This window comes from Physeter macrocephalus, chromosome 5 (assembly GCF_002837175.3).
Source record: "Physeter macrocephalus isolate SW-GA chromosome 5, ASM283717v5, whole genome shotgun sequence".
Taxonomy (NCBI): Eukaryota; Metazoa; Chordata; class Mammalia; order Artiodactyla; family Physeteridae; genus Physeter; species Physeter macrocephalus.
Window position 1 is genome coordinate 27633351 of NC_041218.1, and position 21487 is coordinate 27654837.

Below are 21487 nucleotides of genomic sequence, written 5' to 3' on the forward strand. Positions count from 1 at the left end.
GCTACAGTGATTAGTTAAGTAACATGATGCTTGTCAGAGTAATGAGAATCAGACCTAAGACTTTTGCTCTAGTTGTGCGAAAAGAGAAATTTGCTTGTGTTTTCCCCTGGAATTATTGCTAAACTGGTAGGTGATAAGTCCTGGAGCTGCAGGGAGCCAGTACATTGAGAGTCTGACCAAGAATCTTGGCCACATAGAACAAAGCTGCAAGGTAGAGAATGAAGGGTTGAGACCTACTGACATCAATGAATGACAGATCCAGCTAAGCCTTAAGAGGTCTATCTTGAACCTGTCAGTTAACAGGCCCAGTTCTCTCTCTCCCTCTCCTTTCTCCTCCTTCTCCTTCTTCTTTTCTTTACATATGCTAGTTGCACTTAGATTCTGACACCTGCAGTCAAGAGTCCCTTTTACCAAAGATATTTTGAGGCAACAAAAGGCATACACAATAAAATTATTTAAGAGAAAATCAGAACCAGGTATAGGAGGGCAAAATAAGCTAATCCTAAGTTAACACAGTTCAGTGTTTTCCAGTGCATGATATATGTACTACTGATAGTATGTGAGATGATTTTAAGCATTATACAAATTATTTATTTTGACAGTTTAATAATATTTTGATGTGGATTAAAAATATAGCTAGCATATCAAACCCAAGTTTTCTTTTAAAATACATTTGTTAGGGATTCCCTGGTGGCGCAGTGGTTGGGAGTTCGCCTGCCGATGCAGGGGACATGGGTTCGTGCCCCGGTCCGGGAGGATCCCACATGCCGCGGAGCGGCTGGTCCCGTGAGCCATGGCCGCTGGGCCTGCGCGTCCGGAGCCTGTGCTCCGCAACGGGAGAGGCCGCAACAGTGAGAGACCCGTGCACCGCAAAAAAAAAAAAAAAAAAAAAAAAAATTTGTTAAAGTAAAAAACTGCTTTGATTAAAATTAGAATATAAATTCTTCTGGAGGTATGAGGATATGGCAAACGTCATGAAGGTATCATGCAAATGTCTGAAATTTTGAAAGCATTGACATAGTTGATATGATAGCATCAAATTTTGCTCTGAGTATTTGAGCAGCCTGAGGTGGGGCAGGTGGGGTTGGGAAGGGGTGTGTGGAAAGAAATGCATTATTTTACAACTATCATCGGAAAAGAGAAATTGTACCAATGCTTCTGGAGAGCTTATTCTCTGTAACTAAATTCCGAAAGAAACTTCTCACTTAGCACTCTTCTAGAGAGACTATTAACTTATATTACTTAAGAAAAATATCCTGAACAATAGTTTTATCATCAATATAAAAGTAAATTCATAATACTTTTTCTTACAACAATCTTCTATTAAAATCAAGAGTTTTTACACTATAACTTAGTGCACTTGATTCTATAAGAGGCTTAAGTTAATGCAGTACAACCATGCGGCCTCCCAGGGATTGAATTTAATGCAAAAATAAAAGTTAGGTTACCTAGGGGTTTCGATGGAAAGCATTTCCATTGAAAACTTCAAAATCCCACATTTCTCACTGGGTTTTGAGAGTAGCTGAATAGCAAAAAATTATGGTTTATGCCGTCTGAGGTGGTTTTGAAGGACTGGTGTTCTACATTTCTACTTGAGGACAGACTCTGACGTTTTCAAAATCAAGAAAACAAAAGGCAACTATTATTGATGACCAAAAGAAAAGGCTTTTTGTAATTCAAAGAGTTCTGTAGCAACTACAATTATGAACCTTGTCATAATAGGTAAGATATCAACATAATGTCCCTCAGAAGAGAAAATAAGCTATTAGAAATCCAAATTTAGTAGGCCTCTTCAGTTAGGAACTATAGGAATAGAAGTTGGAGAGTGGGAAAACTAACAATCTATTTGTTGAAGAAAGAATAAGTATTATAATGGAACAACAGCAACAGGCAAATGAGAGAAACATCAGGAACTGGCCTTGGAAAGCTTATCTTCAGAAGGAAATTAAAACAGCTTTAGGAAGAGTAAAGTGATAAAAAATGAAACCTGACCTAACAGAAGAGAGTGATAGAACATATCGACAGAATAAAGCTCCTTGGGACAATGTTTTGCTATACTAAGGAAGCAAGAAGAGTATATTGCTTTCTATTTTTAGGTATGAAAATAGTTTTAATCATAGCCTTAGTTTAAATAAATATGAAGACTAGGATAAAGACCTGAACTGTTTTTGTAGTGAATTAGTTGAAGAAATGATGACTCTAGAAAGATGGACTACAAAAGCAGTTATTCCTTTAAGTCTTCGTTTCTGGTAATTTAAACATGTAAGTTATTTTTTCTTTTACTTGCATAAATATTTGCAGGAAAAACTACTTCATTAGCATACACGACTTCTCAGAAATTTATGGAAACTAAGAAGGGAATTAAAGGCAAAATATTAGAGTAAGAGACCATAAGTCCCTTTCTTACCATATTTCCCATAGAATTAACAGATACCCAATAGTGTCTTAAGAGCAGTGATTTCTCCACCTAATGATTACATTTTAAACCCTTGACTTGCAAAAATCCCTAACATACTGTATCCCCAACAATTGTATACTGTCAATTTCTCTCTTTACTCATACTGACATGGTCCCTCTTTCCTACTTCTGCCCAAGTTGCTTAGAAAACAAGAAGATTGTTCTATACAGGCAATATCAGTGTGACAATTCATTTTCTTTATTTATCACTTGTAGTTTTGTTAATTCAAAAGAAATACAAGGCAAGAGCTTCCAGAAAAATGTATGTTCAGTTTTCCATGAGAAACTGACAAGTTTTTTGATTAACATATACTTTGAATGGTGAATAAAATGTCCACAATGGTTAGCTTCTAAGTCTTTAATGTTGCATTTTTGCAGTAGAAATATATTTAGACAGATTATTTAAATATAATATATAATTCCTGGGCAATCCATTACCACTATTGAATGTATTTCTATTATTCAGAGTCATTGTCACCTTCAAAATAAATTTTTGTTTTCTTTGCTTATGAGAGGGTTACGCATCAAGAGCGTCAAAGAAAAGCAAGTAAGATTAGAGAGGAAGCTGGTACCTGGCAAAAGATCTCCCAATGAAAATCGGAGAAATTTGAAGGCTTACCTGGCTGCAGAGGGTAGCTTCAGCATTTATATCCTGATGGGTGAGAACAGAAGTCTCGGCCATGATTCAAAAATTTTGCATTGGGAGAGCCAGGATTATTTAGAAGAAAAGGCTACTGAGAACTACAAGGATCTGAAGTAGTTTCTTAGAACTCTGAACAGTCCTCCTTCAGTTTTTCCCTCCCTTCCTTTCTTTCCTCCCTTCCCTTTCACGTTTCTCTAATTCTTAGTCAACAAATATTTATTGAGAATCTGTGCTAGGCAGTGGGGGATCATGTAACTGAAAAATACACATATATGGGGTCGTATGCACATAAAAATACAGGATCCATCACCTTAGAGTCAAATGAGGAAATAAATAAATACACATCAGTTTAATTCATTTTAAGCTGTAGCGGAATTGCATGCAAGTTTCGATGTGGGAACCAAGGAGAAAAGGGCACCTTACCTGGGAAATTCAGCCTTCACCAAAGTGGTAAATACTTGACCCGGTTGTTGAAGGAGGGCTTGCCACACAGACGACCCTAGGGAAACAAGAGAGAGGACACTCCAAGCAGAGGGAATAAGGTGTGAGAAATGTGGCCTGTTGAAGCAACTCGAAGCACTGACGGAGTGTGAAGTGTGAGGGGTTGGGCGCAGGGGGAAGAGTCACCAGAGCATGAGGCTGAATAAGTTGGGAGGGATAGATATCGAAGGGCCTTATATATCTGGGTGAGGAGCTTAAATCTTACCCTGTTAAGTAATGAGGAACCTCTGAAGAATTTTTTAGGGAGGCTAACATGATCAGCTTCTCACTTGCTTGCTGGCAAAAATGTACAGGATGAACTGGGGGCACAGCAGTGAGACTTAAAACAGGGAGACCGGGAAGGCAGTCAATGATGGTCTGATTTGGGGCACAGGCAGAAGAGATGAAAAAGAGGTGATGATAGAGAGTGAAAAGGAGGTAAAATTGACAGGCTATAGCGACTGGAGATAAGAGGACAGGGACAATGTGAGGGACAGGAGGACAGGATGGTTTAGAGGTTTCTGACTGGAAAAGAGTACACAGCTGTGTTATGCACTAAGACAAGAAAACACCTGAAGAAGAAGGATTTGCAACAAAGATCAATGAGTTCGAATTTGTGCACCATGACTTCAGGAGCTTATCAGTCGGAGCTATAGATCTACATTAAACCCAGTGGCGCTTGGAGAGCCTGAGGAAGGTAAGACTGGGATTTGTATGAACCTGCACGAAGACAGGAAATTGTGAAAGGACGCCACATTCTCCTTGTGTGTGTCAGAACGCTGTAATATGCATGCACATAGACACCATCATTATGTAGGAGCTGAGTCATCATACCAAGTCAGTTTGGATGCTTATTCGAACTTCCCTCTTTCATCAATTGAGTCCTAGTCTAATTGAATATGACGTAAACATACAAGAATTTCAGTATGAAGAGTATCCAGGTAAGAAAGAAGTACCAGTATTCCACTGTCTTTATCTTCCTACAAATCTTAAAGGAGGAAAATGGAAATGTGAGAAAGAAAATATGAAACTTAGTTTTTAAACAACTTGTTCAAATTAGTTTAAAATATTTATCTTGGTCAAGGATCTTTTAGGTGCAGGTAATAGAAATGAGACAGGAGAGAAGGGGGCAGGGCACAACCATTAAAAGAATGACATAGCCATTGAGGATAAGACATAAACTGGTTGGAACCAATTAAGCCCAAGATGGTGGAAGATTAGACTTTCAGCAGACCTTGAGCCTCATTATACACTCATCGTAACACACTAGCGTGCTAAATGGCACACCCACAGGTGTTATGACAGTTCTGAGGCCAACCATCAAAGGCCAAAACATGGACAGTAGCCCAGTTCCTGGAAATCCCCACCCACACCCCCAAAAGAGCTGGAATTATCTTCCTACTCCTTAGCCTGTGAAATTACCCAGCCCATAAAAACTAACCATTCCTGCAGCCTGGGGGCTCTCTCACCTTCTGGGATGGTCCACACTCTTATCTATGGAGTGCGTATCTCTCAGGGCTGTCTCACTTTCCGAGACAGACCCCATTCTGCCTATGGAATGAGTATCTAAGTAAACCTGCTTTCATTTTATTCTGGCTCGTTCTTGAATTCTTTCGTGCACGAAGCCAAGGACCCTCATTTGGCGGCCTGTCCCAGGGACTCAGCTGAGACCTGGGATATGACCATCCTCTCGTGCCCCATTTTCTTGCAACATCTTTTGAGGAAGGTGGTCTTTTCCTCCTCCCCACTTTTCCTTTGATTATAAAAATGTAGCCCACTTAGTTCTTGAGGCAGAGCCCTCTTGCCTGCCCGCTTGAATCCTTCACAAGCGTCCTAGTCTAATAAATCTACTTCTTACCTATCACTTTGCCTCTCACTGAATTCCTTCTGTGCCGAGGCATAAAGAACCTGAGCTTCATTAAGTCCTGAGATGAGTTGTGGTTTTCAGTTGGAAGATTGTGAGTTCAAGTTCCATCTGAGGTGCAACTGGGTTCCAGTCCCACCTGAGGTGCACTTTCAGAGAGCTCTGGAATAAACCAAAAAAGAGGAACTTACATAGGACAATGGAAAATCCAGGAACAAGAAGTGATACTGGGCCTCAACTAGGAAATGGAAAGCTAGCAGGGATGGAGACTTCTCTTCCTTTTATCTCCCTCTCTAGAGATCACATGATCTCACATCTTTGCTTCTTTCTTTAAGTCCGCTTCATTCCAATTTCTCTCTGTAAATTGCTTTGTTCTTCTTTCACGAACACAGCAGAAAATGGCCACCCCACATTCCTTGAATTTATATGTCCTTAGTTTATGCAATTAGCATACATTAACATCTAAAATACATGATCCCCAGATCTCAGGAAACAAATTTGTTGGCCCAGAGATTATTTAGCCCTGGTCCAATCTTCTATGGCCAGAAGGGCCTTAAACCTTAGATGTGACCTTTGAAGGGCAAGGTCACAAAATATAAATGTGGCTACCATTACTCAGGATCATGAACATCAGCTTTTGAAAAAGAACAGGTATCGATTACAGGAAAATATAGAAGAGTAAAGATGACATATGGATTCCAGTGATCAGTAAGTGATTTGAAAGCTAGCAATGAGCAGAAACTGAATGGGAAAAGTACAGCCAAAAGGAAATGATTCGAAAACATATATATATATATATATATATATATATATATATATATATATATATATGCTGCTATGCCCAAAGGAGATACAGGGACTGGAAACTTAGACGGCCAAATACAACCTTCTAAGGTTATTTTAGCAAATAACTGTACTTGTCCTTGAGAAATTGCTATCGAACCAATTTCTCACCCTGTCTCTGCTCGGTTCTGTATTGTAGACGGGTCACCCTTACAAGATACAACTCCCAGCTTCCAAATCAGCTGATTTCCAGCTGGGTTCACTCAGTGACAGTGCTGACCAAGCAGAGAAAAACAATTATTGGACTTTGATGAAAAGATAACTTATATCCAGGTACTATTTTACTTTAAACATTTGTCAGTATTGCTTTCCTTGCCCTGCTTAGGACTAGTTATTGAGGCCCTTCACTTGCAGCTTATGCTTTAGAGTTGTCACTAGTCTATTCAATGCTTTTGTAGGAGTTAGCAAAAGATGTCTCCTCCGGGTGCCAGGGCACACGACTTGGCTAACAGAGTGTGAGCCAGATTTCAGCTCATACAGATATAGAAATTATCATTTGGCATCCTGTGAGTGCAATGGAAAATCATGGATTTAGAAACCTTCCACTTAAAGGAGCTACACTGTTGACAGTTTCCCTTGACCAGTCCATGCACCCAGCTCCCAGCTGCTGGGAGTGTTGCCTGTTAACAGCTCACAGGTGCTCCCTTCTCCAGATTTCTCCAGAAATCTGGCATTGCTTTAGGCTAATGGGAGTCAGCACCCAAATCCCAAAGCCCCCTCTTCCCAAAGCCAATGGCTGAGTGTGTAATAAGTGACACACAAAAGGCTGATACTCTTGCCTCGAGGTGACATTTCTGTGAAGTGAATTTTCATTTATGATCCAGTGCTTCATTGTCTTGGATCAGGCTAAGGCTAGACTTCATCTGACATGTCAATTGTGCAGTGATTTCCCCTTCCCTATGCAGCTGCCTTCATTCCCTTGTGTTTCCTGAAGAACGTTCCTTCAATAAAGCATGTGTGGCTGAACCCCTGTCTCAGGCTTTGTTTCTAGGGAACCTGCTCTAATACAAGCACTAATGACGATTTTTTTAAAAAAATCTCTAGAGGACGAATAGATTCGGGAGAAACACAGGAATAATTTAAGCAGTAAGATCAAATGGGTACTCTAATACTAAGATTTAGGGATTCGATCCTTAAATAATATGCAAAGTTGTAATTATTGATGAGATGGCAAAGTATTTTGTTTGGTCTTGGAAACTTAAGAACTGAGAAAACAGGAGGGAAATAAGTTTTAAAACCTGTTCTACACTCTACAGGGTGTTCAGGTTGCAAGTTTATGGCTGAGTGAAAAAGAGGATTCTTGAAAATCTTTTTTTTTTGTGGGAGATCCTTTAGCTTTAGTTCTATTTAGTAGCAATAGCTACCATTTAGTGAGCAACCATTAAGTGCCAGGTTTTGTAGCAGGTGCTGTTATATGCAGTATTTCAATTTTATTCCCTACAACCATGAGATAGGTATTATCTCTATTTTACAGATGAGAAAACTGAGCTACAGTGAAGTAATCCGACCGCTGTAGAGCTGGTCTTCACCCTAGGTCTGTCTGACTATAAGGACTGCATTATTTTCATTATATTATGCTGCCTCTCAGTGAACTTTTTAGATGCATTTAATCGACAGCTGTTGCTAAATAACAAACCATATACATCCACATACTCTCTTATACTTTTCTGCCTTTTCCATTTTTAGACATGGGTGAACGAGGAGTTTGAACTAATCATTGCTAAGGTCCCTTGACTCCCAAACAAGGAATAAGGAACTTATTCTAACATGACCACTGACTTTGGCTAAATTATTTGAGTGTTCAATGTTTTTCCTCAACTACTTAAAAAAAACAAACAAACCCAATAATATTAACTTCCAGCCATGGGGAACTGAGAGGCATGACTGATTTAACAATGATCAAGTATTATGCAATCCAGTTTTGAATATAAATGATACATATTAGAGCGATAATTCCATGAAACCACAGTCACAAATCACCCATTCCTTTCTACTGAGGTAATTAAAAGTAGGATATTTATGCTCACGGGATTGTAATTTTTATCACCCCCTTAGAGGTAGGCTTATAATAAGGCTTACCTATTCATTTTTATACCACCAAAAGGTTGTTTGTAATAATGAAAAAAATATTGTTTATATTCTCTTTTGCACTGCCTTTTTACCCATTACTTTTTAAAAAGCTGGATGTCTTTTCCCATGGGATTGATTATATAATTTTAAGCTGAAAAGGACCTTAGCAATCAGTAATTCATTCATTTCACAAAGCAGTAAATGGAAGCATACAGAAGCTGAGTAACTTTACTAAGATTACATGGCTAGTTAGTATCAGAACTCAGATTAGAACAGCTAATCCCTGTTTGCCCTAGCAGCTGTTTTGCCAGATGTGAACAATGAAGACATTGTCCCTACAGCGTCTACAATATCTAGGCCTCAAACTGACAAGAATATATCCCAGGGGGTTTTATAGTTCCCTCCCAAAAAAGCAATGGATTCAGATACAGCCTGACATATACTACTGAGTGTCATATGCTGGGGGAGGAGAGGGAAGGTGCTTGTTGGTGGAGGTAACTTGAATCCCCTGGACGCCCTCATGGAGGCCCAGCCATTGTAATCACCCAGAAGGTTCTTTTAAACATGAACTGATGAGGCCTACCCCCAACATTTCTAATTCAGTTTCTGATTCAACGTGGTGCCTGAGATTTTGCATTGCTGACGAGTTCCCAAGTGATGCTACTGGTCGGGGGAGCCACATTTTCAGAACTACTGGTCTATCCCACCAAGATCCTAGGGATGGCCAGTCTACTATATCTTGTTCTGGTTCTTGTTCTTACTCCAGTATTTGCTTCCAGAGTTGCTTTCCCAAACCAAGTCAACCTTGATTTACTGTTCTGGCAATTGCACCAAGCTAAAAACTATTATTCCCAGAAACCCATAAAACATACCCTGTATTTCTCCTCTCAGACTGGGACCCTGGATATCTACGCCTGCTCAGGGAAAAAGAAAAAAAAAATCACTTCATGCTCTGGACTTGCATTAGTTTGCTGGTCATCCAAGGTGGAGGCCATTCCTGTCTACTGCTGTTAGCCACGACCCCTCTCCCTGCTCCCCTTAGGTTGTGTGCTGATTTCTGCAGATTGCATTTTCGCTCGCAGAATATCACACGCTTAGTACTCTGTGGCAGAGTATGGACAAGACTCTAAGTTTCTTGACCTGATTTCAGACCATGTATAGCTATCTTTGTACCTCATGAAAAATATTCACATATTGTGCCTTGGATCAGATGTGATCACTTGATTTATAAGTTTACATTTAATATTGTATAGGTTCAACAATAAGACATGCTCCCAGCTCTCAGACAGCCTTAAGACTAACAATGGAGACAGACATTTAAAAAGTAATGATAATTTCCAAATGGAAAATCTGTATATCACTGGCTCTGACAATATATTATGATATATTAAAATGATATACTATGATTTTCTTTAATGGATTAGCTAGGTAGCTATTCATAGATAAATGACATCAAAATGTATTATCTTATGGTACCAATCCATTTATTTGCTTTCCAAGGGCAAATAACCTAATTAATGTGGAGGGGAAAAAAAATTGCTAGTTCATATTAGAGACAAAAAATGGAATAAAAAGGACTGCTTACTTCGAAGAGACAAAGTTTTATAATTCTTTCAGGTATGTATGTTACATGCATGTAATGCAGTACACAAAATGCTATCGTAACACTTTCATAAAATTGGAAAGCAAGTACTATTTATGTTTAATATTTTATATTATTGCTTTGTCTAAAAAGACCTCCTCTCCAGTCATCCAGTGTCCTAAAGTTCCTACTGTCTCTTGCTAACTTCTCCCCAACTAAATTAACTAGTTGCTGAGTACCTATAAATACTCCTCCTATGTTCAGGGAGTTTCTGACCTTATGAATCTGCAGATCCCTAAAGTTGAACCTGAAATCTCAGGCTCTCTTCCAGCTAGGGTGCAGCTTTGTGACTCTTCTCTAAACAGACAACTCGTAGGCAACTGTGACTTCAAAGCACATAAAGAAGCAGGTGGCACAAGGAATCCATTCTGGCAAAGGTGGCAGCAGAAATATACAGCTTTTAGAAACCCAGAAGAGTTCTACTTTCTAGTTCTCAACTTTAGCATTGGATTTATGGTGTCTCTCCAGAGATGACGACAGATCACAGTTCACTGCAGCAGTTCCAGAGTGAAACTTGGGTGTAGTTCCTAGTTGCATAGAGAATGAATCAGGAGGCCTAACACATGACCAACAGGTATTTCAGAAAGAGAAGAAAAAAACTTCAAAAAGAGAAGAAAAAGAGTGGAGAAAATGATGAGAAAGTGACAGAAGAAACTTTCCAGTACTAAAGGACATGAGTTTTTAGACAGAAAGGGCATTTGAAATACCCATTTAATACAATAAATGTTAAAAGATCCCACTGTTGGTATATCATCAAATTTCAGAATTCCATGAGCAAACAGAAGATCCTAAAAACTTCTAGAGACAATAGCCACACACAAAGGACCAGCATCAGAATAACATCATATTTGAACAGCAATGTTAAAATTAGAAATCAATGGAATAACACATTCAAATTCTGAAGGATAGTGATTTTCAATCTGAAATTCTAGACCCTGTTAAACTATCAGCTACTTGTGAGATTAGAATAAGACATCTGATGTGCAAGGTCTCAAAAATTTTACTTTTTACATATATTTGTCTAGGGAAGTCACTAATGAATACATGCTATCCAAACAAGGGAAAAACCAAGATAGTTAACATAGGATCTAAGAATCAGAGAGCCCAACACAAAAAAGGTGAAAGGAAATCCCAGACAACAGCCATGCAGTCAAGAAAGCAAGTCTAGATTAAGTGGAGGGCCCTGGGAGACAGGTCTCTGATTAAAACAAACAAACAAAAACAACATAAGTACATCTAATAGATTCCTGATACATCTGATTATGTGGAAAAGAGTATGGGGAGGGATTTTACAGTTGTTAAAGAATACGGAAGAAATGAAACAATTAAACAAAAGAAAATTTGAAGAAATCACTGAGGGGAAAATAAACCCAAACAAAGTAAAAGCCCTACAGGAATGTAAACATTGTAAAGTAAATACCAAAAGAAACAGTTCAGAGTGAAGGATGACTCTTGGGGGGAGTACATGGGGGTAGAGAAGGAAGCATGGAGCTTCTGGGTTATGCTGTTGTTATAAGCTTTGTAGTATCATTTTTTTTAAATCATGTGATGTATCATTTTTAATAAAGCTAAAAATTGATTTTTAAAAAGTTATATGTATTTTGCAATATGTACAAATATTGAATTATGTTGTACAACTGAAACTAATATGTTATATGTTAATTATATCTCAATTTAAAAAAGTACATAAGCCTAGATTTCAACTCTGAAATGGAAAATGAACTACTAATAAACCTGAAGAGTAATAAAAATGAACACAAAAATTACTGAAATAGAAATAACAAACTTGATCAAAATTACAACAAAAAAGTTATATGGTAGAAGAGTCCATATCCTTCATCTCAATACTTTCAGTGAAGTAATCTATGGAGACTCATGACATCGTCAAAACATCATAAGTATCCAAACTGCCTACTCATCCATAAGGTAGATTGACCTCGAGCACACTAAAATAAAGAAGCCAATGTTTGCCCTCTCTTATCTGGAATAATCCAACTGAGAACCGCTGAGTATTCATAAAAGTTAAAGAGCAGTGGAAAAGAAAAAAAAACCCAGTAAGCAGCATCCTGGGAACTATAACATACATACTTCAAATCATTTCTTGAATAAAGGTATGTATTAGGTATGTGGAGACTAGTGGTAGTGGCCATATAGTGGTAGTAACTATCACTGCTAATTCACTAGCACAATTAAGAATTCAGTTTTCCACTAAGACCAATAAGAAATCAGAATGGGTTGTAAATAAGCTGTCTATTTCTAGAAAAGTAAGCCCCAGAGAGGCTTGTACTCAAAATGAATTTAAAAGGGAGAGGGAGTGGAATATCGTTTGCTAGCTTACTTTTCAAGATTTTAGTTGATGAAAAATAAAACATTTAACTTGGGAGGACGAGGACAAATTCTCTTAAACATTTCTATATGCAACATTCACATAAACGTGCAGAGATATTTTACAAGGCGAATATTCTAAACCCATGGCACTTGGAGGTTGCGTGTGGGAAGCGACATTCACCACTCCTGCAGCAGCCAGGTTTGCTGTTGTTCTGTCTCTACAACTCAGCTCTGCCATGGGAAAGCAGCACGTCAGGACTGGTAATTATGACTACAATGGCTGCTGAATGTCACAGATCCCTGTGTGCAGCTACCTCTACATTCCCCTACAAGGAAGGGTGTCATTCCATTTTTAAATGATTAACATTAGCAAGGGGAACAGGGTATTTCAGAGGACCTGTAACAGTACATAAACAATGATATTTGTAAGAGAGAAAAGTGGATTAACAGAGCACCAGGACAGGAGAAATTGGCTAAGCATAACAATAAAGGCAGGGAATGCAACTGAAAAAAATGCCTTCGTTTCCATAAATAAGCTACCCTAATGTTTTCTGTTAAAAGGAGGACTCTACCTTAAAGGATTATAGCAAAGAAAGAAGAACAAAAGACCTAAAATAGATTCTAAGTGAGTCAAGGAAAGTCAAATAGGAAAAATCAAACATGAATTGCCTTATTCTTAGTGATATCCATAGACATTTTAAGACAGCTTATGCATTTTATACCTACAGGAAGATAGAATCCCTAGTCTTCTTCACCTAGCTTACAAACTTCAAGATACTTAGTTGAAGGGAAATAGAATCCTCCTTATTTCCTGGATCAAATCCAGTCTCTCAAACTGGGTAAAAAGAATTTGAGATAAGAAAATAACTTGCCAAAGAAAACAGAGAGAAAGATGTCTGTGTTCTGCCAAATAAAGGATATGCTCTCAAGAATCAAAGGAAGAAGGGGACTCGCTAAAACTTTTCAAACAAATACAGCTGGTACTGCTTGGTCTCAGGATGATGGTGGAAAAATAGAATCTTTGTATGCATGGTAAGGCAGGAAAATCCAAATATTGCTTTTGTTCACACGTTCATGAGAGTAAGGAAGTCCTACTGCCAATGCAATGTCCACGCTTACATGTCCCACATTTTAAGAACAAAAAGTTGGAAAAAGCCTAGAGAAAAGCAAAAACGACAATGAAGAGGTAGAAAATAAGAACTTAAATTGCAATTTTGTGGACAAAACCATATTTAAAATTTTGAGGAAAAGTTAAAGACATGTTTTGGGCCTGAGACAAAAGCCTATATAGTCGTTATAATTTCCCATCCTCATTTCTAAAGAAAAAAGAACAAGGGCAAAAGAGTCAGAAAATTGCATTTAGAAATAGATAAGTTGTTGAAAATTTCCTGAAAGAACAAAAATCAATTAAAACATAAATAGTCTAGACTAGCAACAGGTTGTGAAAGGACTGGAACCCAGTAGTTGTCAGCACGGGACAGATTCTTCAACTCACAGCTACTGTCCATTCAACTATCCTCCTATAGCTTCTTTTTTCACAGTCCTTTTCCACACCTCTCTCTCCCATCTTCAAAATAGTTTGGTAGTCTTCAACGTTTAAAAGCTGACATTCCGGCATAGAAATTGCTATCTTTCAGTTTTTATTAATTACAAATTAATAGGATTCTGTCTCTAGATTGATAGTTTCAAAAAGTTTTGTAATTTCGGCATACTGGGACACATAAACCTATGTGACATAACATATAGCCTAACTAGAAATTCTGCTAACAAAGAAATTATGCCCCAAATTCACCACTATCTATCTGAAGAACTATATAGAGTCCCAAATACGAAGGACAATTTTCAAAGTAGCATGCTTAGATACCACCTAGGTAAAAGTACACATTTCAGCTCAACGCTTGTTCCCTTAGCTAAGGGAAGGCAGAGCAGACCACAGGCAAGGATCGTCAATGACAGGACAAATAGTAATTGAGTAACCACTCTGTATCAGGTATTTTACACGTTATCTTGGTAAATTTTGTAACTTTGAAGTATGTTTAATTATCTGTTTATGCTACACCTTTATTAAACAGAAATTATTTTCACTTTATGGATGAGGAAACAAACTCAGAATAGCAACTTGGCCAAAGTCCGTAAGTTTAGAATGACAGAACAAGAACTCCAACTTAGGCCTATCTGAAGCCTATACTTCTGTTACTATCCTGGTTCACAGGTTTGAAAATATTATGGATCTAATCTCTACTTCTCAAGAATTGGTAATGCTTTCCACTATCACTGTGGCTTTGATATATAGGAACCTCACTTTTGATACAAGAGACAAACTGATTCAGCTGCTAAGTTTATTTTGTTAGCTCTGAAATTCAGGGGCAACTCCTGGTTTATATTTTTACTACTGCCTTTCTAAACCTAATTATTTTACAAAAAGTCTGCCTGCTTTTTTAAAATCACTTTTTCCCCTAACATTATTAATCAAGGTTAACCTTGAAATGTCCGTATTTTAAGTGAGGACTCCTAAGACTATATCATCTCATTTTCCTTTTAGATTGATTACTACTTAACTAATTTCATTAAAGGAGCTTTCATTTAAATTTTTTATATTTTTAAAGTGTATTGATAATGGTTTAGCAATCTGTTTAGTACATCCAAGATTTGTACTGGGAGTTTTCAGAATTATTAAAATCAAATAGTTTTACCAAATTTCATTTGGCAAAGGATAGATGTCCTAAGTTTAATATAGGTAACTCTTTTGTTTTAACCGAATAGTAAGCAAACATGATGGTAAAGTTTATGCAATCAATGCTAATTTGTTTAAAGTGGAGATGCTTATTTATAACTCACAGCAGTGGGTATTATTTATCATTTACATATTCCAAAACTTCGTGGTTTGTTTTTATTTTTTTGCGGTACGCGGGCCTCTCACTGTTGCGGCCTCTCCCGTTGCGGAGCGCAGGCTCCGGACGCGTAGGCTCAGCGGCCATGGCTCACGGGCCCAGCCGCTCCGCGGCATGTGGGATCTTCCCGGACCGGGGCACGAACCCGTGTCCCCTGCATCGGCAGGCGGACTCCCAACCACTGCGCCACCAGGGAAGCCCCAAAACTTCGTTTTAATAGAGCTGTCTAGTATTTAATCTACTAGGTGGCTTTCAGTATTCTGAGGCATACAAAAAAATAAAAAAAACAACCTCCTGAGATTTATTAGTTCTAAGGATTAAATCACAATATGTATTTCCCTGGGTGACACCCCAAAATGGGCACATTCATTTTGGATAAAAAGAACACAAAGTCTTTGGAGTTTGAGAGAAAGAAAAAGACGAGGGGGGGGAAGATATATTTTTCAATTCACAAAACAGGGGGGAAAAAATGTGTGGAGGACCCTACGAGAAAAGAGGCTGAACTGAAATGTTACAAATACATTTGTCCTACGAGACACACCAGCGGGCGGTAGAAATCTTTGCTAAGTGCGTCTGCTTTCTCGGAACATCCATCAGCAAGATCTCTGTTTCAGAATCCTGGGAGAGACCTGGTCCTCCACTCCCACACCCACTGCTTAAGTCTGGACAAACTCTGAGAAACCGTAGGCACCTGCGGCTCTGACGGAACCAGCGAGGGGCACTGGGCAGTGCGTCCCTTCTCCCATTTTCCGTCTGCAGATTCCAGACCTTTCTGACAAGCGGTGTGAACGTCCGGCTGTCGCGCCCCAGAAATGCGACCTCGTCTGCGGAGGATGACCTGGGTCTGCACTGAAGCTCCGCAAAGGTGTGCGTCCGCAGAAGAGAGACGGGCAGCTCGGCCACGGAGACCAGACGCCTTCTCGCTCCAGACCTCTGCCGGCGGAAAACACCAGAGAAAGAAGCGTTAGACCCAGGAGCCCGCCCCTGACCCGCAGCCCCGCATCCGGCCGCCCCTCGGCCGGAAGGGGGCGTGGCTTCGGTCCGGCGCGGCGAAGCCAGCCGCGGCGTGGGTGGGGGTGTCCTCCCGCAGACGAGCGTTTCCGGCGCGCTCCCCCGCGTCTTGCGTCCTGTGGTCTCGCCCGTCCCCGCTGCCATGTTGGATTGTGCGGCCGCCGCCGCTGCCGCCGCCGCCGCCGCGGAAGGAGGGTTGGAGGAGGAGTTGGGAGTTTAGCGCAGTCGCCGGAGTGCGAAGACAACGAGCCTCCGGCCAGAGCCTGGCCCGGCCGGAGCTGGGAGCTTCCCTTTCTCAGCGCGGCCAGCCGTCGACTCCTCCTTCCCGTGGCCTCCTCCCCGCGCCGGCGGAGCTGCGAGATGCTGCGCCTCTGATTACCCTCCTCCCGCCCCTGTCACCGAGAAAGGGGACGAGCGCTCGCCCACTCGCTGGAGGAGACGGCCCTGGCCTCCCTACCCCGCCGGCGAAATCATGAGCTCCGGCCAGCAGCAGCCGCCGCCGCCGCGGAGGGTCACCAACGTGGGGTCCCTGCTGCTCACCCCGCAGGAGAACGAGTCCCTCTTCACCTTCCTGGGCAAGAAATGTGTGGTCAGTGGCCGAGACCCGCGTCGCCGCCCCCGACCTTACCTCACGGGCCCGGGCTGGAGGGCCGGGAAGTGGGAGTGGGGAAGGAGGCGGGAGCGGCGCGGGGGGGCGGTGGTGCTGCCGGCCAGGCCTCCCGCCGGCCGCGTCCCCGCGTCGGCCCTCCGGCCCGGCTTCCTGGATGCGGGCCGGCGCGGCCGGACGCCGCCTCCCGGACCTGCCCGGGGAGCAAGCAGGGAAGTGTCACCTCCGCAGGCCTGCCCTGGAGCCCTGCTTGGCCGGACCCGGGTCCGTGCCCTTGCTGCTGACTCAGACTTTACTGTCAGGCCTCATGGGGATTTTCTTCTTGCCCGAGCTGCTTGATCTTAGTAACTGGGCCCCTGGACTGGCCCTCGCTTCTCGTCCTACAGCCGATCTGGGGGCGCCTTCCTTCACAATGCCAGAGGTTTCAGGAGTGGGTCGGTCGAGGACCGAGGCCCAAATATGAATGAATCGGACCGTAAGGTGGTTTTTTAATCTCCTTTGAGGATCTCAGGAGGGAATGAAGTCGAGTGCGTCTGTTCAGAAAGAGGGCAGGAAATGCTGTTGCTCCCCATTGCAGAGAAACGAGGTTTATTTCTCCAGCGGTCTCGCCCAGGCCTGGTTTTTTTCTCCTCTTCACTGTTTTTTGGTTTTTTTGTTTTGGGGGGTTTTTTGTTGTTGTTTTCTTTTCTTTCTTTCCATTGGTGGGAGATGTTGCTCTCCCACACCAAGCGCAGAGGAACGGCAGTCTCCAGCAGTTCTTGGCCTTTGTGGGTCTGAGAATGGTTCTTAGGTTGGTGCAGTGCGGCCTGGTCCAAGCCCCGGTGTCGAGCAGATCTGCTGTGGGAAGGGGAATGTGTGTTGTTGACGGAAGCGTTCATTACACTGGCTGCTGGCACTTCTGCGGGTGGGAGGTTCTGCTCTGCGGGGTAGGCCTCGTCAGGCTGCATCTTACTGCGCTGGCTGGGTTGAAATGTGGTTGAGTTTGTTGGAACGCTGTTTGAGTCCCTTTCTCCCCCTCCTTTACTGCTTAACACCTGCGGAGTATGTGCCGCTGGAACCCGGGAAGCACCGAGGGAAATGCCAACAGGGCTGTACCTTTTACAGCTTTTCTTAGTAGTGCTAAAGGTATCAGACCAGACTCCACCTGCCTGTTTGAGAAGTTAGGACTCCACCTGCCTGTTCGAGAAGTTAGGATTAGACAGGTTCTGGGAAGTTACCAGATTGTTAACTTTCTAGGAGTTTACCCTTTGTATCCTGTGCCATCCAGTAGGAGATTGAATCATTACATTCAGTTCAGATGTGTTTCAGATTTCAGAAGTTAGACCTGATTAGAAGAATAAAATGAGGGGGGTGGCTTAAAATGAGAACTGGGGGAACAACTGTAAGGACAGTCAAGCCCTTTACTCCCCACACACACTTTTTAAACCAGTGAGAAAACTGAGCCAGTGAGCCCGAAGTCACACAGCAATTTAGTAATGTAACCAGAACTAGAAAACCAGGACTCCTGATGCCTACTCTTGTACTTTCCACTACATCATGTTGTTTTAGAAGAGTTTTTTTCTTACTTGTTATTGACTTATTTAAAAGTGGTATGAAAGGAATAATAACTTCTATTTTTCATCAGAAACTGATCTAATTAAAGTGTAAGACTCTTAAAGCAGCACTAATTTTTGAATATTTTCAACTTAGGAAAATCTTCAGTACTTTAAAAGTGACATTATTTTAAAGTTTGCGGGTTTACTACTTTTGTTGTGTAATCTGTATCAGAAAGCAAGTAGTTGTACCGTGTGTTACCTACCAGACACATTAACTTTAAGCAGGAAGGACATTACATTTATACCCAAGTATACTGACTAATTGCTCTGTGCTTACCTGTAATGTTTACTGGTTTCAAAAAAAATGACTGATGTGGAAGAATACAGCGATAGATAGAGGATGAATTTCTGTCATTTAAAACCACACTGTTGTAGTTACCTGCTCTTGTGGTGTGAAATGGTTGCGGAGATTAACTTTAATATTTGAAGTCTCCGATTATTACAGAGTAAAGAATGATATGTTAATTTTCTGGAACAATCCTTTTTTTTTTCCTTTGCTGACCATGCAGTTTTTTGTACAATACTGAAATACATTGTCTCGTTAAAAAAAGAAAAAATGAAGCAATGAGATTTATAGGTCAGACCAAATTTGTTTAGCAAGATGTATTCAGAGCTCTATCTAAGAATTCAGGAAATGAAACGGGAGTAGTTGTAGTCCCAGCTCTCAGGGAGTTTCATTCCTTCTTTCACTCAACAAATGTGTATTGAGTAGCTAAATGTTGAGGTCAAAATCAGGGTTGGTGCCTCCACTAAGGGAGCTTACTATATCTAAAAAGAGAAACAAATGTGTAAACTGATGAGTACGTCAATACTTCAGAGCAATGTGCAAGAGGCTGCATGTCACAATGGAAAATCCTGTATCCTGGCTTTGTAATCAGCAGATCAGGGTTTAAACTCATATGGTCACTTTGAACAAGTTTCTTAAGCCCCCTGTCCTAGAATTGGTTTTCTCTTTTCTAAAATAGGGATACTATTTCTTGGGGTGGTTGTGTGGATTAGAAGGACTATATGTGTGGATGCTATTAGTTTTATAAAGGTTTAGGAGATCAAAGAGAGGATGAGTGAACGCTTTTTAGAATGGTCAGTACCTGAACATTTAAGATTAGTAGGTATAGTCGTCATCGGGTGCTCAAGTCCCTTGCAGTCAGCCCTCCATGTCCAGAGATTTGGAGGGCCGACTACCCCCCGGGTTGATGAGAGGTATGAAACAGCTTGGGAAGTCAGGAGACCTCCTAATAGTATGTTATGGAGCAAGAAGGGGTCTCAAGTTTAGGTATGCATTGGAATCATTGGGGAGATTATTATAAATGCATATGGCTAGGCCAAATTCCTAGATAATATTCAAATTCATTGGGTCTGAGGCGTAACTTGGACATTTCTATTTTTAGCAAGCTTAATAGAAGTCTAACTTTTATCACAGTTTGAGAACCACTGCTAAAATCCACTGTTTTCTAATAGGGTAATCCTGAAGCACATTGGAAATGTTAATAGGTTTTCCCTCAATCTTTGGTCCGTAAACTCTTTCAGGACAGCATTTCTCTAACCCCTTCAGATAACAATGTGTATTTCATAGGTGTAAGAGATGCAGTTGAGGAAGTATTGCACTAGTTAGTGGGGTACCACAAGATCAGATTTGACTTTTAGAAAGTTTGGGGAGAAAGGTGGAGGCACTCTATTATAGAAGGTGGATTGAGGGTTGTGAGATTGGAGGCAAAGGAGATCAGATACGTGTTTACAATCATCTGCATGAAATATGATGAGGGTGTGAATAAAGCAGTGCTAGTGGGATAAAGGAGCAAAAGACTCCAGTAGGATTTCATCCCCCTCAGGTAGAGGGCATGAAGGAAGGGAACTGGGGAAAAGGCAGGTATAAAACCACCAGCAGAAAAAGTATGCAGAAACATGCATGTGTCAGTAGATGTAAATATGCCTAGATGTTAATGGAACTCTAGGTTGCTGATTGTTTTCATGGAGGAGGTGAATTTTCAGTAAAGCTATAGTTTTACCACAGTTTTTAAAAATAGATTTTGAAAAAGTTGAGGGTTCATTTAAAGTTATATGTAAATATATGTTATGTAATTTTACATAAAGTTAATAGTTCTGTTGCAATTTATTAGCTGGTGGTGTTTTCTTAGAACAATTAGGAAGGGTTAGAAACAAGATTACTAGGTCTAATTTTGTAGTTAGTTCTGTTGCCTTTCATGTGTGTGATTTAACTTATTTTCTGTAAAGAGTATATCCATCTTGCCAAGAAAAGTTAAATATATACATTCCTGAATAAGTAAGAAATTAAGGATTGGGAGAAAACAAAACCTTATACTATCCCTCTGGTCCAGATGGATTGGGGTTAGAAATGTTGAATTATTACCATTCCCTGCATACTCACTTGGTTTGTTTCAGGATTTAGTGATATTTAAGAAGGCGTTTTTATTAACTAAGTTTAATTTTTATTTTCTTTAGTTCCTCAGCACTTGTTTTAACTTGCTTAAAGTCTTTAGTTTTTTGTTTGTTTTCTCACCCTATATATAATTCTGGGAGATTAGACCTTATGCCTACATAGTCTTCTATAATTTTTATAACAACCAGCATACAGATTACTGAATACTTACTGATTGCATAATTATAGTAGCTAACTTGTTTACTCCTTAGGAGTTCATTCAGCATTTCTCATTGCTTGATCAGGTTGTTAAAACCTTCAGTTTCTAATACAGATGGTATCTGGACTTCAGTCTTCATTTATTAGGAGAACGAATTGGTTTACTTCTTCTGCTGAACTAATGTAGTTGGTAGCAGTAGCTGTCCAACATTTGTTTCTGTTCTAAATTCTTAAATAGGTTTAGGGAGAGAGGTGCCTAAGAGGGATCATTGTCTTGATGAAGCCCTAAATTGAGGCAGTCCCGGAGGGAAGTTAGTGCTGGGAATGTATTTCACCTTGAATGATATGTAAGGAGAAAAAAAGGTAAAAATTCACAGGATTTAGAATAGACAAAGACATGAAGGCAACCTAGGCTAGTAAAGAGGAAAAAGGTGAGTACAAAAGTGAGTGTCATACGGGG

General features: G+C 40.5%; 1 protein-coding gene and 1 long non-coding RNA gene across 3 annotated transcripts in view; one reads left to right on the forward strand and one right to left on the reverse strand.

Moving 5' to 3' along the window:
- LOC112066111 (uncharacterized) overlaps positions 1-18132 on the reverse strand; it is a 65551-nt gene extending 47419 nt beyond the window's left edge. For both annotated transcript variants that reach the window (XR_008617335.1, XR_008617336.1), the window contains exons 1-4: positions 16770-18132; positions 15987-16151; positions 5439-5606; positions 3524-3599 (exon numbers count right to left, since the gene is read on the reverse strand). This is a non-coding gene — a long non-coding RNA (uncharacterized lncRNA). The remainder of the gene's footprint in view (positions 1-3523; positions 3600-5438; positions 5607-15986; positions 16152-16769) is intronic.
- The window catches only part of WASL (WASP like actin nucleation promoting factor), a 65331-nt gene continuing 59874 nt past the window's right edge, over positions 16031-21487 (forward strand). Inside the window, 3 exon segments of the mRNA XM_028489796.2 lie at positions 16031-16180; positions 16182-16514; positions 16516-16818. Of these exon segments, the coding sequence (XP_028345597.2) occupies positions 16031-16180; positions 16182-16514; positions 16516-16818 (786 nt within the window).